Source organism: Sitophilus oryzae, unplaced genomic scaffold (genome assembly GCF_002938485.1).
Source record: "Sitophilus oryzae breed Bouriz unplaced genomic scaffold, Soryzae_2.0 scaffold_931_pilon_pilon, whole genome shotgun sequence".
Lineage (NCBI taxonomy): Eukaryota > Metazoa > Arthropoda > Insecta > Coleoptera > Curculionidae > Sitophilus > Sitophilus oryzae.
The window spans coordinates 226,251-250,926 of NW_022147563.1; the positions used below are offsets into that span (position 1 = coordinate 226,251).

General features: G+C 32.5%; 1 protein-coding gene across 2 annotated transcripts in view; it reads left to right on the forward strand.

Moving 5' to 3' along the window:
• The window catches only part of LOC115890848 (protein numb), a 189,137-nt gene that overhangs the window by 126,411 nt on the left and 38,050 nt on the right, over positions 1 to 24,676 (forward strand). The window contains exons 2-3 of one of the 2 annotated variants that reach the window (XM_030911200.1): positions 15,418 to 15,551; positions 21,021 to 21,120. In XM_030911200.1, the coding sequence (XP_030767060.1) occupies positions 15,418 to 15,551; positions 21,021 to 21,120 (234 nt within the window). Of the gene's footprint in view, positions 1 to 15,417; positions 15,552 to 21,020; positions 21,121 to 24,676 lie in introns of those variants that run through there. The other variant, XM_030911198.1, reaches the window with a different exon arrangement.

The following is a 24,676-nucleotide window of genomic DNA, read 5'->3' on the forward strand; positions in this document are numbered from 1 at the left end:
AAACCTATTCGATAGAGTTAAAAACATCCGAAGCATGTTTTTCATAGGAAATCATAAATATAAAATCTAACTTAAAAATACACAATTCTACAGCTCTAATTGTCATTTTCACCCTGAATAATGTACTTTGCTTTATATATATATTTATATAATGGTGTTAATGTCAAAATAAAGAAGTAAATCCAATACTAAAAAGCAACAAAAATAACCAACAAAGAAACCTTTTATTTCCGGGTTCTACACCTGCGAACGCCATTTCATCTATAACATAAGGATACAAATCTACCACATTGTTTTGATACTGAAGTAGGGCCTATAAAATTACCCAACTGAGGTTTTCTTTAGACTCTTCGACGTTTTGCAAAATTTATTTGCATCATTAGGATTTTTTTACATGGCAGTGATTCGTGATGATGGCAATACATCTGAAACATCGATTAACTTAAAAGAAACAATTCTGTTTTTTGTCGTAATCCAATTAAATAAGTTTTAAGTAAAACACAACCTGAAAATGTCACGAAGCAGTGCAACTGTATTTGTAAAATTTCATGCGAGTGTGGTGCATTGTATTTCGGTGAGACCTTTACCAATTCGAGTCAAAGAATATTAAGAAAACATATCATAGGCCATATCACGAAATCCTGAATTACTGAATACGTCTGGACCAATAAAAACTAATACAGTGGTCGGAAGCTAAGATAATTTACAGGTAGTACCTTTGGTTCAGCAGAAAATTCAAAGAGTTACGGCCCAAAGAGGCCCACGTACATAACAATACACAACTTTGACAATCGGAACATGTGAAAGCCTCTCATAAGCAGCCTGAAGGAGTTGAGGCCATATAGAGTGATTTCATCGTGGGCCATTTGACTAGTCCGAAAAAGTAGCAAAATAAGCGTTCGGCAGTTAACGTTTTATGTAAAACTGACTAGGTGTTTTTACACAAATTAAAGATAAAGGATTATTATACTATATATTATAGATAACTTCTATATTTTGAAGATTTTGATGGTCAACCATCAACAAAATATTCCTTATGTTTGGACTAAATTTTCTCGAGACAATTTAAAATTCCGTTACAATACGGAAATAGATTGAAGTTTTGTGATTACAGTGATATATAATTTATGTGGTTTTGTAACAAATTGTACCGGTAGTATTTTATGGCAAATGCCGGAGCTCTGCAAACCTTAATCAAGCCTTAATCAAAGCACATGTGTTTGGCATTTTGGGTGTGGCTTAACATGACAGGATCAGGTTAAGTCTCAGGCAGATTCCTGAAGTATAATATATATTCCCAACCTGAGCCGATTCCAAATGACTTCCTCACTTCTGGACAGTGACCGAGCTACAGAAACTTGAAAGAATTGAGGTTTACATTCATATAGCTTCTTTGAATCTCCGGTCACTTCCCACTTTGCCTGGATACCACTTTTTATTGTGGATATATCTAGAAATTTAAGTTCAGAGCTAGAAAATGCAAGTGGTATAAAATCTCCATCATTTGCCGCAGTCTTAGCAATCTTATTAGCATCTTCATTACCTCTTATACCCACATGGCTAGGAATCCATACTAGATCCACAGTTGAACCTTAAGATATTGAAGAGTGATGCAAGTCGAGCGATTTAACGGCTAGAGGATGTTTTGGTGATAATTCGTTTAGGCATTGTAATGCCATTTCTGCTACTCCTTGCTTGTGATTGGACGTTGCGCTGATCCATGAGCGAGAGCTTAGATATACTTATTCCAATTAATGTTTAAGTTGGGGGCACCAGGAAGAACAAAGCAATGAATGGCCATAATCTGCATGGAGAATATGCCTTGGTTAGAAAGGTTTGACAACGAGATTCTGTCAATTTCGATTGTTATTGTAACTATACTCGAATCAAAAATTCTTTTGATATTCTTGATATTTTTAAAATGTCTTCAGAAAATGTTTTCAAAATGGTTATGAGATATATTTTTAACAAAAGCCTGCCATTTTTTTGCTTCGCAAATTTAATCAAAATAGTCTAAGTGGATACAAGTATCTCCAGCACGAAATCAGATTTCCTATCAACAGGACGATTTACATCTTTTTATATTTTATTTATTTATTGCATTGGTTTATTAAACCTAAAACTTTACGTACGTTATTATAAAGTCATACTATTTACTATGACAAAGTTTATTATTTAAATTTTATTACTTTAGGAGATTTAGCGTTGTAAAATTTAAAACCTGGGATCAATGTCTCGCGCCAGCAACAACTCATTAAATCCGGAATCGGGCAATTTGATTTAATTCCATGGAAAATTAAACTGCGTAAATAGGATAATAAAGCCATTAGGGTCCGGTGCTACATAAAAAAGCGCCGACGTTTAAAATTTTAAGCTTATTTTTTTCGCAAAGTGATTTAGACGAAGCCTGACAACTTGTTGCATTAAAAGCTTTGGATGATGAAAATCGATTTTAATAAACATTTTTTGTACCTTTTCTTCCTAAGCCTAAATTGAATTGTTTAAACGAGTTCATATTACAAAAATAAATATTTTCATTGCATTATACGAAAGTTCTTTATTACATATCTCAATGCAGTAGAGTGTTTGACAGTGATAGAAAATGGTGAATTTTGGAATAAAATGGACTAGCATTATCTTTAATGTAGAAGATTATACTTGATTTAAGTAAGCACAATCTTCGGATTATCACGTCGTTTTTAACAGACACTGAACAGACACTCAATGAACAATTCATTCAATAGTTTGAAGCTAAGAAACAATGGAGAATACAAATTTTGTGGGGAAAATGGAGAAAAACCAGGACACATCATCACCAAGTGCGCCGAGACGACAACCATTCGTGCCATAAACTTTGGTGCTACTGATATCAGAGATGGAGAACTAATCTCTGTAAAACCGTCTCAGATACTAGCTTTGGTCAAAGCTCTGAGACTGTATGATGATTGACTCAAGAAAGGGGGACACAATAGATCGGTCGACAAGGTCGCGGTGATTAACCCTCCTCCATACATTCTATATTCTACACTGATCTGATGGTTTTTGTCCTTTTAAGGTAGCCGAAGCCTTAAAAAACTGTTCTAATTTTGTACTTCTATCCAATTTTCTTTATTTTGTAACTTATTTTTTTTGACAAGGCATTTTGGGATAGGGAAATTCAGTTTTTATGGTTTTCTTCCTTTGTTAACATTCTAGTTGATTCAATTAAATCTATAGGATACTAATTCTGCTACAAGTCGTTTCTTATATTTATAAATTTCTTTGATAAAGATTCCTCGGAATTGCTGATTTCTGGTGAAAGCATTGTAGGTAGGTATCCCGGATCTGGGAAAATTTCTAAATGTCTATTTCTAAAATTAGGAACGAATACAGCGATAAAAAACGGGTACGCAAATAATGACAAACCTACTTATTATCAAAATACTACTATGGAGATAGAATTTTCACATCAATATTGAAGATTGCTACTATGTAAGTCGGAATCCTACGTTGAAGATATCATGTTGACATTAATGACATAAGTGATACATTGTTCAAGCGTGATAGGAATTGATATATTAAATTATATTCTATTCTTTGTTCCAAATTATACATAAGTTATCAATATATTGTATTTATAGTTCGGTTTATTTTTTTTGATGTTTGAATTACTTGGTATTCAAACCACTCTATGTAAATATTTTCCACTACAAGTAAAAGTGATGATCCCAAAGACATTATAAAGATAGACCGAACATCTAATTCTTAAATACTCGTTGGTAGTGTATCAAACATTCCAATGTGTCAAACAAGGACAGAAGAGACAGAGAAGTCTAAAATTTCCGACCCCGGCAACTAGGCGCATTTCGATTTTTCTAATAGCCAGTGGCGTATCGTTTTTTGGAAAGCATTTAATTAGTAAAGTAAAAGTAAATTAATTAGTAAAATTTATACTCCATATTAATATACTACATTAACACTTTTTCGTCAGATGAGTTTTGTTATAAGGTCTAATATAATAATATAATTAATATCCCACATATACCCATGTTGAAACGTTAGTAGGTGGTTTTCGAAAATTGCTCCAACGTCGATTTTCAATTTAAACTTTCAGTTACTTCTATATAAACTTTCAGTTACTTTTGAATATTCACAGGGTGACTCAGGCTTCCGAAACAGTTCTATATTAGGTTTGTGGTTGGTGATTTTTCTTTCAATTTTTTTTCAGAATATGGAGGCAATGGTAAAGCACATTTTAGACATTTTTGTAAACATAGGTGGTCGGAACATATTTTCAAACTAAAGTTGTAGATTTGCCATTAAATTTCCATTCCAGAAATACCTAGGGTTGCCACCTGTCCTTTTTTGAAAAGGACAGTCCTTTTTTGGAATAACTTGTCCTTTTGACTGTTTTTGACTTAAAAAGTCATTTTTATTTTCGTATTTTCCCTAAGAAAATTATCTATAGCAAACAGAAATATTCTTTTCGTCCAAATTTAATTAGAGATGTTGTAAAACTTATAAATAAATTTTTCTTGTTTAGAATAGGCAACATTATTTAGAATTTCCCGTTTAATCTCAAATGATAGTTTAGGTTTTAGTTTTACCATTTTTGATCTTAAAAAGAACTTCAAAATTAGTAATTAGTAACGATTTAGTTAGTTCGCAATCGATAGCTGCCTGTGAAGTACTGTGTAATAGTTGTTTAATCTTGTATTATTAATAACTTCCTATACCTAAAATCAATATTTAATGAGAAAATTGAAAATTGATTCATTAAAAGTATCAAACCTGTGTGCTACAGTATGGGATTTCTGTCGCATAATAATGAATTACGTTTGCTTCATCTACGTTACCGGAGATGGAGCTCAAGGCTAGGCAAGGTTTGTATAAATATACAAAATACAAGAAGCAAAAAATTATTAAGGCCTAACCCCTACATATATGCTTATTCTCTGCATTAAGTTCATCAGACTGAAGGGAACAGCCATTCGACGACCGGTTTCGGAGATTTATCTCCATCGTCAGGCCGACTTTGCTGTGTAACCCTCAATCCGACAAACGAAAAGCATAAAAGCAGAAAATAGCATTTGAGTACAAAACGTACTACTATGGCGAGTGCTAGATGGCGAGAGCAACTGGTAGTAATAGGTAAAAAGCTTTTTTGGAGGCCTGGGTCACTCTGTATATAGGTATGTATAAAACTAGTAGCCTAAGAATTATTTACAGTTCGTCCCATTCTAAAAAAAGGTAAACATACCGTACAAATAACTCTAGGAAGAGGTATTTGTACAGTGGTAAAAAATTGTCTAAACAAGGCCGAAGGGGCAGATATAATAAAGCAATAAAATGTAAAAAAGGTTGGGTAACACCTTTGTTTATTTGTTGAGCAAAATTCTATATCGTATATATTGACCAGAAATGACGCAATTTTAAGAAAAAAATGTCACTTTCTGGCTTATAATAAAATTTCAAATGCAACGTTTATATTCAAATTTGTTATGATCTACAACAGTTAGGTAGTCATTGAGACGAATTATAATTCAATTACTGGCTACTACCTTCTTGTTTTAATAGATTAAATACAAATATAATTAGAAATTATTTTGATTGTGTGTCCCTTGTGGGACGTCTATGTACAATGACGAAAACAATACCCACCTGTGAAAAGACAAATTCGGGTAATTTGAGCTTATTTTTCCACACACTTGACACTGTCGTACCATACTAAATTCGTAGATTCAAAAGTACGTTAAACAAAAACAAAAACCACCGAAAAACACTGAAAGTTTACTTTCGTTTGCTTTCGTCTTGATTCCGACTTCAAACACACCGCAAGCTAAACGTAGTACGCTATAACGGACCAAGGGCCGTCACGAGGGGTGGTGGGACGGAAGGCTCATTTCCTTCTGGAAAACTAGCAGCGACGTTGCCAATAGTTCTAGACGTTTCAGCACATTAAACAGTAAATATGTCCTTTAATAGTAACGCATATATCCTCTGGTTAATAACATATTACGCATGCTTCTTTAAAAATAAACTATTAATTTAATTAAGAAATTGAGTTTTATTGATATCCGGTGAAGGTTTTAAAGTCACCTTTTCTGCAAATCAAACTGAGTAGATAGGCGCAAATTTGAGATGTGGCAATGTCGCCTTCTCTATCTCAGTTGGTTTTTACAGTACGTAGTCAACCTCCGATTGTTTGATCGGGTTAAAATTTCTAATGTGATATCTGTTCTTACTAAATCTATGGATGATCCGTTGGTAAATCATCCTGCGAGCAAAAATCCTCATTAATATGGAATTATGCATTTTACAGCCAAACTGCATAGTGGTCCAGTAGACTAGTTTTGTCCTGTTAAAATTATTTTCGATTCAATAACTTTGAATTTTAAAAGTATCATCTTTCTGTCTTCAGGTCTCTTTATTAAATAAAGATTAACAAAATAAAAAAAACATATTTTTACTGGAAATTAAAATTTGATATAAGTACGCCAATTTAGTGGACTTGTATCGCGTAGATCATCTCAGGGAGTGCAAGTATAGAACACACATTTTTTATTATTTACGTTTATTATCTTATTGTTCCTACATACTGCAAATTAAATCGATTCCTTGAAGCGAAGCGTTTAATAAAATGCATAAAGAATTTATAAGGTAGTATAGTATTGTATTGAAGTGAACCAATACTCAATGTATTGGGAATAATCGGAATAATGCTCGGTGCGTTTTGCTTGCTGTTTGTTAACACAATGTTGCCTGCATTATCTTAAAGATTGTAATAAATATAAATAATTATTTTAATAATTTTTAATATATTTTTCTAAAGCCTGCCAGTTCTCGTGTTCTAGAAGGAACAGACTTGGCTCCAATAATGTTGACAAAATAATTTTTCTGAATTCCATTCTATCAAGTACATAAGTACACATTTTCGTATCAACAAATAAACAGTACCGTTTATGTTATAAATAAACATTTAAAATACTTATTCTTATTTTTTAATAATTTTGTATTTAAAAAAATAATAAGTACTTAATGTGTTGATGAAAACGTTTACCAAAAATAGAATCGCATACTTACATTATTGTTGTTATGTAAGTAAGATTTGTTATTTTTAATATAATATGTTTATTAGCATTATTTAGACAGAAATATGAATCTTTTCAAAGCCTTGCAGATGGTACGATTGAGTTGCCGGAGTCATACTACTACTACTAATTTATCTGAAACATATATGAAGATATGATCATACTTAACCGTAATTTAAGAGTAGTTTTAAAAAATCACCTTGTTAATAAATATCATAACTTTATCATCTGGACCATTATTTTATATCCTTTTCCAACTAAAGGTTGATTCTTACTACACCTTTCATTTCCATTCCTTATCCATTCCATATCCGTTCCGTATTTTTTGTTGTATTGCCGCTATACGTAAGCTTCCGTTCCATATAAGTTCCATATCAGTTCCATACTTTACAGAAGCGGTTTTATTAACCACCAAGAAGAAACTCTCTCATATATCATTTGAGCTTCTCGGTACAACAATTTCACCAAAGAATGCACTAAGATAACTTGGAGTTTGGCTTGATTCAAAGCTTACATTCGGCGAGCATATAAATCAAGTTATACAAAGAAAGGCGGAAAGAACTTTGACCGCACTGGGTAGGCTGATGCCTAATATAGGAGGGCCACTTGCCTCCAAACGTAGAATCGTAGCCTGTGTAGCACACTCTCAACTGTTATATGCCGCACCAGTGTCGCACTTCGCAATATCAAAGGGATATATAAGGCAAAAACTTAAAGCTATACACCGTAAACTGAACCTCAAGATCTGCAGTGCATATAGAACCGTCTCCGCTGAAGCATTAAATGTTATATCCGGGGTGCCGCCTATTCACCTACTTGTAGAGGAGAGAAGAGGGAGATACAAAGGGACATCAAAACTGGAGGCAAGAAGCATACTGATGATTGAATGGCAAAAGGAGTGGGATCTAGATAGATATGGTAGATGGACATATGATCTCATACCAGACATTAATACCTGGTTAGACAGAAGCTTTGGAGAGACGGACTACTTCCTAACTCAGGCATTGACAGGGCACGGATGCTTTAACAAGTATTTGTATAAAAGGGAGAGATCCACCTCAAATTTGTGTATGTATTGCAAGGAAGTTGACAGTGTCAAACACACACTATTCCTCTGCAATGAATGGAAGCAGTTTAGAGAGTCATTCCAACGGGACAGTGGAGGACAAGTCTTTAATGCTAAAAATATGATGCAAGGGCTGCTAAGCGGTGAAACATCATGGAAAATGACATATAGATGCATTCGAGAAATAATAGAAACCAAAGGAAATAGAATGCGGGGCCTAACCGCATAGACAGCTGATGGACGCGAGGAAGGTTTTTTTAGTCGGTAGGAATCTGACACTACCCAATGGTGTCTTATACAAGATTTTTCCCCTCCTCATCAAAAAAAAAGTTCAATACTTTTTATTTTACGATTTATATCATTACAAAAGTTTTAGTTTAAAAATTTGTATCTTTTGAAAAAGGTAATAGATTTAATTAAGAGGTGTGAAAGAATAAATAAATATCAGCAAAATTTTTACAGAGCTGTTACATATGTAAGAACGTAACAACGCTGTTTGTGATACGCTTGTCCGTCCGTCAAAAAAATGTATGGAAGGAAGGGAAACGGAACGGATAGTGTACATTGTCCTATTCATTTTTATGATATAATATTTTATATGAACGGAAGGGAAACGGAAGGGAGTTGATATGGAAGCTATAGTCAGAATCAACCTTAATTCTGTCAGTTTAGTCAGTTTTTACCTCAAATCAGCATCTGTTTAAAATGTTCTATCTATAGACCAAATGCTGCACCCATAGACTTAAAATAAAATATAGACTGAGCATCTCATTCATAAATAGCTGGAACATGCGGTCAGACACTGTCTTGTTATTGTTGTGTTATTGTTTTAGGTTATAACGAGTGCGACACGAGCGATAGATAGGTTGTCTCTGTCGTAACGGTCGTTCCCTGACGACTCTGCCGAGAAACACAACACTGTCTTTCGTTTCTCAAGTACACCTGAACTCTCCGTATCATAGCCGGGTAATTTTTTTATTTTAATGAAGCTATAATTAAATTAAAAATATATCGTATTTAAACTTTTTTATATTTTATTAAGATTTTTTAAATAAAAGTTTAGAAAAAACAATTTAGAGTCCAAAAAGGATAAAAATAATAAAATACACGTTATAGAAGAAATTTTATCATCGAAATTAGGTAATTTTTGAAATTAATAATAAATTATTAATTTTAGTCAAACATTTACAACCCCTAATATTAATCAAAACAGGATCTATTCCACAGATATAATAGAATCGGCAACAGGGAGAGAAAAAAAATATGATTGTTGTAATTTTTTTTCTGGTTAAGTGATGTCTTATTATGTAAATTAGAGCAAACATAAATCTGTTCCATTAAAGCAAGGAAGGTGATAGGAAGTGGATAAAATAAAAACTACATTTATAACTCGGTACTGTCTTTATTATACCGGGTGCGTCTCAAAAGTGGCTCATCCCCATAATTTTTTTATATTTTCAAATAAAAAAAACAAGATTTAGTATGTTAGTATATGAAATAAATTAGGATTGATTGACGCATTCAATTGTTTTTGGTCACTTCCTGTTTCACCGGAAATGACTATAACTTTTAATTTTTAAACGGCACCCTCGGTATACTTCTACTTTATTCGATAGAAAATGACACTCTGAATAGAATGATATATCATATGTCAACTTTTGACATTTTCGCATATGGTTTAATTGTAATTGTAACACGCGGTTCATAGCGACAATTTGACTCGAAATACCAAGTGTGTGGTATCAATATATTCATAAAAAAATGCTTTTTCCAAATATGCTAATGAGTCACCCTTGTTCCATTTGAAAAAATTGACATATGTATGATTAAAAATACGATTTGTACACCTTTTAACCGGCCTAGACAAGACACGAAACCTATTAGACGATCAAAACTATTTTTCCAAGGCTCCTTGATTAAAACTTAGTGGATTGAAAAAAACTGGATTGAAATTTAAAATAGAATATGTTTTTAAGCGATAATGTCAAAAGTTGACATATGATATGTCATTCTATTCAGAGTGTCATTTTTTATCGAATAAAGTAGCAATTTAGAGGGTGCCTTTAAAAATCAAAAGATGTAATCATTTCGGTGAAACAGGAAGAGACCAAAAACAATTGAATACGTCCAATAAATCCTAATTTATGTCATATACCTACTAACATACAAATCTGTTTTTTTTATCTGAAAAAATAAAAAAAGTTATAGGGTTGAGCCACTTTTGAGACGATCCGGTATATTAAAAAATATTGTTTCATAATGTAATATCATTTTAAAATTCTTGTATGTTATTTTAGATTCTGAAGATAATTTTACAATAAACCGGAATATATTTTTAATAAAAACATTATTAATTATTAACAGGGTTATAATTATGATTTTGTTACAATGTAAGTAAGTAAATAATGTAATGTAAGAGAAAAAATTCAGATTTTACATTTTACTAAAATATTATCTAAATAAGCGCCTTTCTACAACAACGCCACTGACTCCCAATGGGTAAATTGAGAGTTGCCTACCGGTCAAAAGTCGTTTCAAGACTTAAATGGATTATTTAAGTCAAATTTCTTGCAAATTTGGCACTGGCGAACCATATTTTATAGTTCTTGAACAGAAAAAGTCAATAAAATAAACACTTAAGCACTACAAGCTAAGAAAATGCGTTAATACAGCCGGGGAGATAGCGGCAACAAAGCTTTACCGCACACGTGCGACACGTACTACAAGGTAATAAATGAATGAATAGGCTCCCTCGCCTCTAATCGGTGTTGTCATATTGTAAAGAACTTATCCTTTTTAAACAGTATCCGACTTATAATTTAGTAGTATAAGGACTATTTAATACATCTCTGGAATATTAAAACCTACTTTATTAAACTGTAGTATTAATATCTCAATATATGTGTATAACAAGAAAAAAAATATTGATAATATTAAAGACGTGACAACATAGGCTGGATGAGGAAGGCTCGGTCGACTGTACCCAGAAGTAAACATGTGTACAAAAAAGGTTGTTTGTCCGCGTTGAGATGTAAATAGTGTAGTCTATATTTTATTTTAAGTCTATGGCTGCACCTCTAAAATCCATTTGTAGCATTTGCTATACTTATAGCTCTGCCCAAGGTTCCTCTGTAAAACCAGTCTTAATCGTACTGGTACAAATTGACCAACAATACAGAACTACTGTTTAGGCAACATCATTAAAAATAACTAAATAAGTTATTTAGCGGTCTATTTAGTAGTAAGATGATGTTCAACTATGGGGAATGTAAGAAAATATTCTCTTGTTCGATAAAAATGCACTTCTTCAATAACATTCCCTCAAGCCATACAAAATCACTTACGATAAGCCATCGAAATATTATAGCACGGGAAGAAGGAATGAATCTTTGATATGTGTTATTTCTTTAAGAACTCGAGCTACCTCAAAAAGATCTTAGGCACTACTGGACGTCTTCTTGGGCTTACTTACTTCAAGGTGTCTCTCCAAAGCAATTTTAACCAGATATACAAAAAGAACCATTTAGGAACCAGTACGGTGTAGACGGATCCCTCCTATATAGACATCAACAAATTAATCTTAAAAAAATCTCCTTAAACACCACCTTCTAAGAAAGAGTCTTAGTCTTCAAAGTCTTTGAACTGTTGCAGTTAACCAATGAAAGTTGAAAACGTTAATTATTGTGATGAGGTGAAGTAAATACTAAAATAACTTCATCATAATTTAATCAAATTCAGGTATAATACAGAAGTTAATTTAACTTATTTATTAGTTTATATATTAGATCAGAATTAAATACTTCTTAATTAAATATTAATATTGAGAAGCACTCAATAAAATCATAAATGAAACGCTATGCGATATTAGATGATATAAAATTTGAACTATCTAGTAAATGTATTTAAAGTTGGTTTTACTCAAACATAATATTTACGCAAGATTGCAACATTTAATACCAAAAAATAGACACCGATATTAATTATTAATCGTAAAATGTAGGATCTTAATTTCTATATAACCATCCATTTTAATTAAATCGGGAATGTTTATCATTTTGCAATATTATAGCCCTCAATATTAATTTGAGATTTTTTCATTGTTTACGTTTAATTAAAATATTTAAATCCAATATGAATTTTTTGTTTACTTAATGGAATGGTTTATCCTCCATAAAATTTTGCTTCAAAATTTATTAACGAAGTTTTTATGATACTGTTTGTTTTCTAATGAATATATAATGAAATTTTACTTGGAAAGAAAGTTTTTATAGACTAAATGTAATTTAAAGGCAGCTCTTTTGCAAATTTGTTAAAAATGAAGTAAAAAACTAAAAATGGTTAATTTTAAATTCCCAGCTGCGATCTATTTTTTAAATTATTTTTTTTTTCAGTTGACATAATCATAAATCCTAAATAAATGTTTGTTATCTGAGATTACAAAGATAAAATTTGTTAATATTTTGAGTCATTAATATTATACTTGTATAGTATATCACAGTGTTGTATACTGTATATCAGGACAATGAGGAATCATTGTAATTATCCTTGCTTTATGAAATAAAAACTAAAAATTGATTAAGGCGTAGGGAGTTTTCTTGGAGGATCTTAACCCTTAAGTACTAACATATCGAAATAGACGCATTAAAAAAATACATATTTTCTTTGTGTTTAACAGATTTTTTGTAAGTGGAATGAATCATTAGTATTAAAACTACAGGAAAAAAATATCTAATTATATTATGCGAACATGTTTCATATATTTGAAATAAATGTACTAGTTTTGGATTTTTGACATATCTTTGTTTCTCATGGAGATAGAAAAAAAACGAAAGGAAAATGAAAAAAATATATTTATTATTATATTTAGCATATAAAAACCTATCTATTAAGCACAAAAAAGCAAAAGAAAATATAAAGAATAAAAAAATGACAATGCCTAAAGATGGGCTTGTTCCCTACACACTTTTTTGCGCATTCCAAACAAATTGTTCTCCTCACTTCCTTCGATATTAGTCTACTGATCAATCACATCCATTTTCATCATCTATCACAAAACGTACACAGCTACATACCATTAGATATTAGTTAAAAACCTAGACCCGGGCGGACGCCCCAAAAAGACCCGGGCGGACGCCCGGGGCGCCTGAAACAGTAATCTAAACAAATAGTAACGAATATCCAGTTCAATAATTAATCGGTACTGTCAATTTCCACATTAACACATTAGCTATTACCACACCACATAGGGAAGAATATCTGACTAAACATTATAAACACTATACCAACAAACTATACTATATCCTAGATGTATCCTATTACAGTTTATTGAAATTATGCTCAAAAAAATCCTTAGCACGAAAGCTTTGGGATAGTTTTGATTTCTTCTATTCTATATGTTTTTTGAGTGCTCTATCCGAAACTGGGATTTGCGAATTCATTTTCGTGGAAGAATATTAAACAAAATTAAATAAAAAAATATAACTCGGATTTGTTCGTGGCATTTTTATAACTCAAAAGCTACCAACTTTTTGTAAATAATCCTTCTTTCTATAATTCTCGTTTTTATAAATTTCTAAACAAACTGTTTTGGGTCAAGAGCCAGCAAAATTAACAGGTTTAGACTGACCGCTCAAAATTGCACTTTTCCACACCCTTTATTTGTTATTAATGGCTGATATGCCCTAAGTTATATGCGGCAAATATTCATTCGAAAGAAGCTGAAGAGGATACCGATATCCTTATTATAAAAAATAACTTATAAGTTTGCCTCATTAATTAAATTAATTTATTAATAGTAGTGGGAAAGATATCAATCTTTTGGTGGTTTTGATTGTTCCGGATTGATTATGTAGTAATACACTGAAAATGGTAGCAAAATCGTAGAATTTTCTCATTAGAGGAATCACACAAAGAAAAATTTGGCTGATCAACCGATCTCAAACATTGGCTGATCCTCATTTTGCAGCCGACAAAACTGTCTGATCATAATACTAGATTCTGCACGAAATATGTAATTTCTTAAATTCTTAATAATAAAATATAATAAAAGTAATGCAACTGCTTGCAATTAAATACTGTTTTGTTTTCAAAGATCACTTATACCAGAACGAGACTGCCGAAGTTGGAATTCTATTTCTTATGCTCTATATGCTGAGTGCGTCTCAGAAGTTTCTCCCCCTATAATTTGTTTATTTTTAACACAGATTAAAATACGATTTTTTAAGCGAAAATGTCAAAATTTGACATATGATATGCCATTCTATTCATTAGAGGAACCACACAAAGAAAAATTTCGCACAAAGAAATGCATCTCAAACATTGGCTGATCCTCATTTTGCAGCCGACAAAACTGTCTGATCATAATACTGATTCTGCACTAAATATGTAATTGTTTGTGAAAAAGAAAGGAACATTTTCTTAAATTCTTAATAATAAAATATAATAAAAGTAATGCAACTGCTTGCAATTAAATACTGTTTTGTTTTCAAAGATCACTACTTATACCAGATCGAGACTGCCGAAGTTGGAATTCTATTTCTTATGCTCTATATGCCGAGTGCGTCTCAGAAGTTTCTCCCCCTATAATTTGTTTATTTTTAACATAGATTAAAATATTTTTTTTTCAGCGAAAATGTCAAAATTTGACATATGATATGCCATTCTACTCAGAATGTCATTTTCTTTTGGAATAAAGTAGAAATATACCGAGGGTGCATTTAAAAATCAAAAGTTTCAGTCATTTCCGGTCAACCAGGAAGTGACTAAAAACCATTGAATACGTCAATCAAACCTAATATATGTCATATACTAACATACCAAAACTCGTTTTTTTAACGAAAAAAATAAAATATTTATAGGAGTGAGTCACTTTCGAGACCGGTGTGGAAAAAACAAGAATCGCAGACTAAGATTGAATGAAGAGAAGAATTTTGAAGTATATTTAAGTGAAAATGTATTGTTAAAGTAGCATAAATATGCTTAGTTTGTAGTTAAACTATAGGACTGAAGGAAAAAGAGAGTTATATTAACTGTTAAGGAGGGGTGTGGGGGGGGGTGGCGCCAGATAGGGTACTCGCCCGGTCTCAATATTTTTCTTCCGCCGGCCCTGTATATACATACAACTGGACGCCGTTTTTTTAATCATACGGTACTATGTACATCATGTTATTGTGATGAATATTACATTTTGTATTTTAATGTTATAAGTGTACATTACCTTATTTTATATCATCATTTAATACAGTGGGCTCTATTTTAAACAATCTTCCTTCTTTGTTACAGAGAAGAAGTTTCAAGTCTCCTCGAAAAATGGATCGATTGCGGCGATCTTTCAGAGATTCGTTTCGGAGGAGAAAGGATCGGGTTCCGGAAAGTTCGAAGCCCCACCAGTGGCAAGCGGATGAATCAGCCGTCAGGTGAGTGATTAATGGTAATATCTCAGTGATTAGGTTAAGACATGTGATAAATTATGAAATCGGTAATCAGAGTCTACGTTTACCAATTTAATGATAATATGTAATATGATGAGAAAAACTGTCATATCGATAGTGATAAAGAAGATATTAATAACAACATAAAAATGTGAGATTTTTCACATTTTTATAAACAAGGTCAATAAGTTATTTACTCAACGTTTCCGGAAACTACTGATTATCGAATTTATCGACTTGTTGAAATAAGATTTTTTAGATCGTTCTGAAGGATGCTAGATATTCTTACTGGAGATAATAATAAAATATAGATTGGGACAAAATTTGGTGGTCATATGTGTGTCATCATCCATATTATCAGCTTTCCTATTAGTGTTTTAATTGGATAACTAATAATTACTATGTTTACTTTAATGTGTTTTGAATGCGTGATGTTCGTACTGAAACCTCCATGAAAACAAGCGTTCAAAACGTTTTGAGTATCAAGATCGATTCACCTTTTTCTGGATGGATTCTAAATATCTAAAATTGCATAACAATGTGGGTGAACGATCTAGGAAGCTAGAAAGGAGCGAACACTCTACTAACTGACCAGAACCGTTCTGAGGTGTTCTTCACCTGTTCTATTTTGTCATATTTTGTAACAGTTCGTATGTGTCTATAGTGCATATACTGAAATCTGATCTTCCAATATGTTTAAAAAGAAAGGTCCTTAACCAGTGTGTCTTGCCTGAGTAGAGGGAGATGGCCGATTCTGCATCAAGAGGAGGAGCAGGAGGAGGAGGAGGGCACTGCGCATGCGCGAGAGTAGGGGCTGTCAAATGTCAAACGTCAAACCTGTCACCTGTCACCTATCAAATGTCAAACGTCAAACCTGTCCAATGTCAAACGTCAAACCTGTCCAATGTCAAACGTCAAACCTGTCATCTGTCAAATCTATCTTACGTCATTCGTACAATGTATGGAGCTGAAAACACTTACTTTGACCAAAAAGAACATTTATACACTCAGATGCAAAAAACGCAACGGAGAAAATTTTGGCCAAGTTTAAACTGTCATATTTTTGTTATTTTTAGTCTTAATTTAAGTTTTAGTATTTGGTATATTATACAGGGTTAATCGAGGGGTTGTTTTTTACCCTAATTTTGACACGCCCTGTGCAATAATTTCGTGTATAAATTTTCCTGAAATATAATTTTAGGGTTAGAACCATGTCTCCTGAGCATTTTGTTTTTTGGTTTATGTCAATACATGTCTTGGTTAATTTTTAAGAGCGAAATGGACTTGTCAACAACAATTTGCAATTTTTTCAATTATCATTTATTTTTGAAGTTTTTTTTTCAATATGACAAGGTAGCTTTAGTGATTATTATAAACTATATACTACTATCAACTGCCCATCATGTTCGACGCTTGGGAAATGCTTGGTTGGAGGGTTAGAGGTCGCGAAGCGTTATCAGCTTCATTAAATGAACTTCGCTTGGTCCTTAAAGAAGAATGGGAAAACATAACGCAATATGATATATGCAGCCTCAATGACAGTATGAACAAACGTATACAGGCAGTTATAGCAGCAAGCGGAAGCAATACGAAGTATTAGGGTATTTTTTACAATTTTTTCTTCTGTTTGTATACTTCAGTATTACATATTTTTTTTAATATCGTTAGTTTTGTTATCGTTATTAATGATTATTAAAACCATGACTGTATCGTTAGTCTTTAACGTTTTTTTTTTAATTTAGTATAGAATATCCGATGCAGCGTAATATGACGTTACGACAATGACCACCAAAATCATCTCGTCATATTAAAAAATTACATCAAAAGTAATGATAACTGAAAAAATTGCAAATTGATCGTGATCAGTTCATTTCGCTCTTAAAAATTAACCAAAGCATGGATTGACGTGATCGAAAAAACAAAATGCTCACGAGACATGGTTCTTACCGTAAAATTTTATTTTAGGAAAATTTACACACGAAATTATTGCACAGGGTGTTTTAAAGTTAGGATAAAAAACAACCCCTCGATAACCCTGTATAATATGGCAATTACTAAAGTTTACAAAAACTGAGTTTGCGAATTAAAGTTGATATAATTATGTACAGTTTGCTAAAAAATTATGCAAATAGGGCTAAAAATAACAAAAATATAACACTTTATTTGACCAAAAAATTTCTCTGTTGTTTTTTTTTGCATCTGAGTGTAGAATAAACATATATAGAATACACCAATGGAAATGGAAGTTACACTTGTTGGGAGTTACACTTAGAGATAAAATACCCAATTATACCATACGAAATCGAACATCTAGTAAGAGATGCGGTGATATCTGCCGTACATTTTAAATGAGACTGGGCAGGACATGTGGCTAGGATTACAGATGGACGGTGGACAAAGGCTTGTGGAATTGAGACCAAGACACGAGGCCTATAGAAGCAGAGGACGACCTCCTAGTCGATGGACAGATGATATTAAGAGATTGGCTGGAAACTGGATTCAAGTGGAACAAAACAGAATGAAATGTCTAGAGTTAAGGAAGGTTTTTGTTCAGCAGTGGACGGAATAAGCTAAATGCTGATGATGATGATATTATGTGCCTCAGCGGATGTGTGGAATTGTGACGAAAGTAGTTAAAATAGGGGTATAGCTGAATAACTGTTACAAAACTTTACATGTACATAAATCAATCTGTAGATTTAAATAACTGTTTCAAAGCTGTAAGAAATTACTCATTATATATATCATTATATATATCATTATATTACTCATTATATATATCTGGTGTTTATCAACGACATTGCAAATCTAGATTATTATTTATTTTTGTTCTAGATAATTAGCGGTAAAATCTCCCTCTTTGCGGACGATACTAGTTTCACTTGGACCGGCCCAGATGTTACGGCACTATATAATACTATATCCAGTGACTTACGCACCATTAAATCTTGGTGCGATTCTAATCTCCTATGCCTCAACCTTTCAAAAACTAAAGTTTGGTCATACAAAAGTACTATACAACCTTTTGTACTTAATAACACCACTATTGACGTCGTGGACTCTGTGAGATTCTTAGGACTTGTTGTAGACAACTCGTTAAAATGGGACTTGCACATCGAAGCTTTATCAAAGAAACTAAGCGCTGCCTGTTTTGCGCTAAGATCAGTTTCTAAGGAACTTAACTCATCAACCTCTAGAATGGTCTATTATGCCCTTTTTTGAGTCGCATCTTCGTTATGCCCTTCCATTCTGGGGTACTTGATGCGCGACAAAATTTGATCGTATTTTCAAACTTCAAAAGAGAGCAGTTCGATACTTATTGGGACTAAAACCAACTAAACAGTAGAACTCAGTGCCAGAATTTCTTTAAAAATTTCAAAATACTGACTCTTCCTTCCTTATTCATTTTTGAATCCGTTTGCTTAATCCGCAAGCACATATTCTCTATTCCGGAAAGGCCTTCTCACAACTATCCACTTAGGAATGCGGAGCACGATATTTATCTACCAACCCCGAGCTCAGAACTAGTTAAGGGCTCAATACTGTACAATGCCAAGAAAATGTACAATGATTTGCCTTCGAATATCAAGTCACTTTCATTCTTTCCCGCATTTCTCAAAGCTCTGAAATCATACTTACTGGAGTATATGGATATGCGGCATATGGACTATATGCGGTAAACGACTTTTTTGTTGATGTTTAATCATGAACAATTTTGAATTTTAAAATTTTGATCATCTCACACACTGGTTAAAGGTCTAGTATTTAATATTTTATAACTCTTGATTTTATGATTTATAACATGATTTTATTCATTTACAGTTTTCCTTTTGTAAAATTTTCTAGATACGCCTGTGTTCTGCAATGTCCATATACATATGTTTTATTTGTAATTTTATGACGTAATTTTTTTTTGAATTTATTTGTGTTGTATGATATTATTTTATTATTTGTATATTTGTTTTTGTGCTTTTTTGTTTTGTGAATGCTTTGTCGATGAAGCTGTTTTGGCTTTTTGTACAATAAAGCGTTTTTTTATATTTGGAGCGAGGAACAAGGTGTCATTGCTATAGATGCAAAAATATATCGTCCTAGAGAGAAGAGCGAATGCCTTTTACTTCTCTAAAGTATGTGTACGTAATATATAGAATGTAAGTATGTTATTCAGAACATTTTGTGGCTCTTTGACACGCCAATAGGCAAAAATAGAGGGAATTTGTGTTGCAATTGAACACTTCAAGTACATCCCAGCAGGAACATTCGAACTTATAATCCGAGTTATAATTATTGAAATAACGTATACGTTAGAAGGAATAAGGTATGTGTCCCGACTCTCGACTGCAGTATAGTAACGGATCACTATAAGCTAAGACTACACATGTAGAGACACATTGTTTGTACTTATATCTGTGTACGCACATGAATAATTTCCTGAATCACGTTGCTAGTTAACAAGAACATGCTCAAGGAAGTTCTTATAATAGTTATGATAATACATATGCATATGTATTAGTATGAATATTTATCAATCTTTGCGGGATATTCGCAGTATTTCTTGTTCAACGAAAATTGCCCAACTGTACTTACGGTTCATAGGGTTTTCACGGCGTATTTCCTCAAACGTTGTTGGTAATAATAGATTCGTTATTATTAGATTAAATTGGAGTGTCTTTAAAAACGAAAAAAAAAATAATCTAAGTATACAAGGTGCCTCAGTTTTCCGCAATAACTCCATGTCAGCCTCTATTTATTGTCCTACAACAAGAAACAACCCCTAAAATCCTTAAAACAACAGACCTGTTTATTTTTTATGCAAATCGGTTTATTTCTGTTTTAAAGCGGTTGTTTCTTGATTGAACCTGTTTATATTAGCTTATTTTACAAGTTCTTAGCTGATTTACGTCATCCGCCACTACTTCCTGCACATTTGTGGTGGATGGTGAAACCCCCTTCTCCCTCTACTGGCGGGAAGTAAATATTTATCTCGGGACCAAAAGATCGAGGGCTATATGTTTCTTTATATATGGGATGGAAGCTGAAATATGTAAAAATATGTGAAAAAGAATGCGTTAAAAAAAAAGGAAAATCGATCAGTTTCATTGATTTTATTACAGTTTGAGCAGAAGCAACCCCCCACCCCCTGTCGGCCCCCCAAACTATCGAAAAACAGTAAAAATAGGTAGGGGGTCTCCTCTTGAAACGGGGGGAGGGGGGGCGATGAAGGATAACAGAGGTCATGTTTGGATTTAGGAGGACATTTTACATAGGCAAGAATGGCCAGGGCTGATTTGTATGCAGGCCAGTGCTATTAATCCCTTTAAAAATCATAATTTAATCGCATTTTTTTCCTAATAATGTTTCTAAACTAATACTTATAATCGAATGATTATTATCAATATTGCACATTTTTAAATATTTCTATATAAACCTAATACGTGATTTTTATTCTTGCAGGTCGGGTACATGCACCTTTGCCGTCAAATATTTAGGTTGTGTCGAAGTGTTCGATTCCAGGGGAATGCAAGTGTGCGAAGAGGCATTGAAAGTGCTGAGGGTAGGTAGTGTAAGTAATCAGTTTTTCACTTTTTAAACTAACATGCACGCACCGTAGTTTTTGATTATTAATCTAAAATTTTAATCTTAAATAATTTACTTATTGCTTTAGTTAAGCTTAGCATTTTCAAACACGAGGGTTGTCTTTTATATTTTGCATAGCAGGCGCCTGTTAACATATATCAAATGTCAAAATTAACTGTCGTCTTTAGTTAAATTAACGCCAAAGTTTTAGATTGTATCCAAACTGAATATTTGAAGTTGACGAGTCAGTCGAAAAATAGTCAGTCGAAAAAATTACGCTGAGAAAATTTTCGCGCAACAATTTATTACAGTTTTCGAAGACAGTCAGACTTGTCTCAACAAGAATACCATGCCGTGTTGGTTTCTGTTTTCGACAGTGAAGCCCCACATCAATCGAGAATTTCTTGTTGGTATGGATAATTTAAACGTGGACGGATTAATCTTCGAGACAGTATAAGAACAGGTTCAGCAATAACGGCAGTCACCCAAATCCAAGAAGATTGACATGTTACATATCGTGAAATTGAAGACCTCAATTAAAAAAAAATTACATGAAGAATTATCGATAAAAAATTAGTTTTTTATAGTCATCTGTTGACGGAAAAACAGAAAACAAATAGATTCAATTGGTGTCATAACAGTCTAAACCGGTTTAACGCAGGAAACTAAAAAAAATTATACAGTATTGTTAGTGGTGATGAATCGTGGATTTACTCTTATGAACCCGAAAATAAACTTCAATCGGCTGTATGGGTGTTCCGAGATGAACCAAAACCGGCGAAAGTTATCAGTTATGAATCAGTTCTCGAAGTATCCAAAAAGATGGTGGCGGCATATTTCTCAAATGTGGGTTATGAATTTCTCTGCATGATCAAGGAATTGTTACTGCTGATACATATCTATTTGTTTGTCGGAAGTAATTGCTGAGTGTCGAATATCCAACCTTCAGCGAGGAATGATCCAATGTAGGTAATGCAAGTTCTCACACAGCCCAAAAACAATTGTGTTTTAAATCAAGAAAACATCGAATTTTTGACCATGCAGTCCCAACCGACGACTTTTGCACTTTTACATTAAGAATGAATTGCGTGGTCAAAGGTTACCCCAGAATATGTAGTCAGCACCTTCAAAAACGCAATTTTAAAGGTACCAATAAGCAAGTGGATTAACTGCTTTCAGAAAGTTATCTACTGTTTTTTTTTTTCTACCTTTATATGCTAAAAAGAAAAGACAACCCTCGTACTCTTAGTAGATTGGTACCTAAAAATACTGTAATTCCTTATTATAAGTATTTTCCACTCTGTAACATGTTATGAAAAATAATTTATAATTAACTTGAGACCATGAAATATAAAAAATGTTGCAGTTCCGCATTGATTTTTCTGTTGTATTTCTGGTTTATCTACTTATTATGTATCTAGTATATTATTCTCTAATTATTGTTATTTATAGCTAATTAAAATTATCGACTCTGTGAATCTATTAATGCGTTTGGTTATAATTACAGGTTGACATTTTTCACGTAATTTATTTATTAATATTCAATCACGGGTATACATAGATTATGTTTTATAATTAAAATATTAATATATTTTGTTAGATATTTACAGCTTTTGAGGCATAATTGTTAATATAGACGAACAGTGATATGAAGTCTACCAAGTTGTTAAAAAAAGTTGGTTTAAATACTTTTTTAATCTATTTTTGTAAAGTTCAGTATAAATTCAAAACACTTAATGCTGACTTGTTGGAGCAGTAAAAATATTTGCAATGAGATCTTTGTCTATGTCTGTGCATAATGCTTTTATGCATATTTATTTTAGTGCTTCTATATGCATTCAGCTGTACCGTGCTTTGTTGAGTTGTTTTTATTTAATGTTTTTTATTCTTTTTATTTGATTCTGAGAGTTGTCGGGAAGTTACAGAGACCAGAATAAAAGTAATAACAAGTTAACCCACTTGGTGGCATATGAGCCTCTTGGTGACATTACTGTTTCGAAGGGGTAAATATTTTAGATTTTTTTTTCTTTGAATAACCATCTAAGTGTTCTTATAGATATAATAAGTTTGATGATTAAATTTTTTAAATAAATGTGTTATTATAAAGAATTGTTTTGATGTACTGTGGAAATCTTTTTTTTATCTGCTATGCGAATTGGTTAATTTTTCAGTTATTTTCGTAAAAGTCCTATATATTCTGTGTACACACAATTTATTTTTTATTAATCTGTTATTAAACCGTATCTACCTGTTGCTATATCCCCGTTAAATAATATATCAATCCAAAAATAACCAAGATAAAGGTTGAATTCCCACGACTTATTGAAAGTATATAATAGAGGGGAAAAGAGACCCTGAAAAAGAGGGTAAAATTCAATAAGAATTGATAAATATGCTATTAAGAGTTCTCCCTTCAGTTACATGGTGTTTAATAAATACTATTTATGAATAGTACTACCAGAAAACATTTATACATTTTAATTTTTTTAATTAGAATTTAGAAATTTCTGTTTTTGTTTTGAAAATACGTGATACAGATGTCTAAAAATAATTATTAGTTACAGTTCCAAGACTGATTCAGTAATTCTGGAGATTTCAATGTCCTAAATGTAATTGTTGTTTCTTAATTTAGATACTACAAAATATTTTTACCTTATTTGTAATTTATTATTTTATCATTTAATAAAATGTGGAATGTTGCATGACTTTGCGTGTCCTTCTTGCACAAGGTTTGCTTCTTTGTAGTGATGAGTAAAAGCAAGATCATGATCAAAACTCCTTCTTGGTCTTAGTTTTGCAGGGTCCAATCTTGATCTTGCTGCAAGACTCTTGGTTACTTCTTTAATAGATTTTTACTAGAGGCACTTTCTACGTAGATAATAAACTACTCTAAACCATTATCGCATATTTTCTAACAAAAATATTATTTTGAAAAACAAGACACTTTGAATTCTCTGACTTACTTTTTTAGGTAGTTTGGATACTGTAAAGGGAAATATTAGAATTGCCTACGGCGCTGACATGCAATTTTTCGTCCACCGACTATTTCCACCATTAGTACAATCATAAACCACCGACAATCACAACTACGCTTTTGTAGTTACTCATTTTTTGAACGGTTTTATACCAAACCACCCTTCGTTCCGCTTTTAAGAACCCTAAGTGCCTGTTTTGTTTACTCTATTGCCACTTGCATGCATGTATTTTGGTATGTTCGTTTACAGACTCACTACAGGCTCTCGCCACGTTCAGTACTCATACAGACACCCCCATCTACTTACATATTACTCATCTCTAACTATATTGAACGATGTATTGCATTTTTATAAATTTGCATTCAACTGAAAATATACGAAGAACCCGTAGTAGTTTTTTTTCCATAAAAAGGAAAACTTTTTTAGTTTTTACTGTTTTTTTTTAGCGAAAATACACTACTCAAAACAATTATCGCATATTTTGAAGTTGGCAGCCGCGAATTGGCAGCCAAATAGCCGAGACTTCCCGAATTCGAAATCGTATCTAAGAGAGTTTTC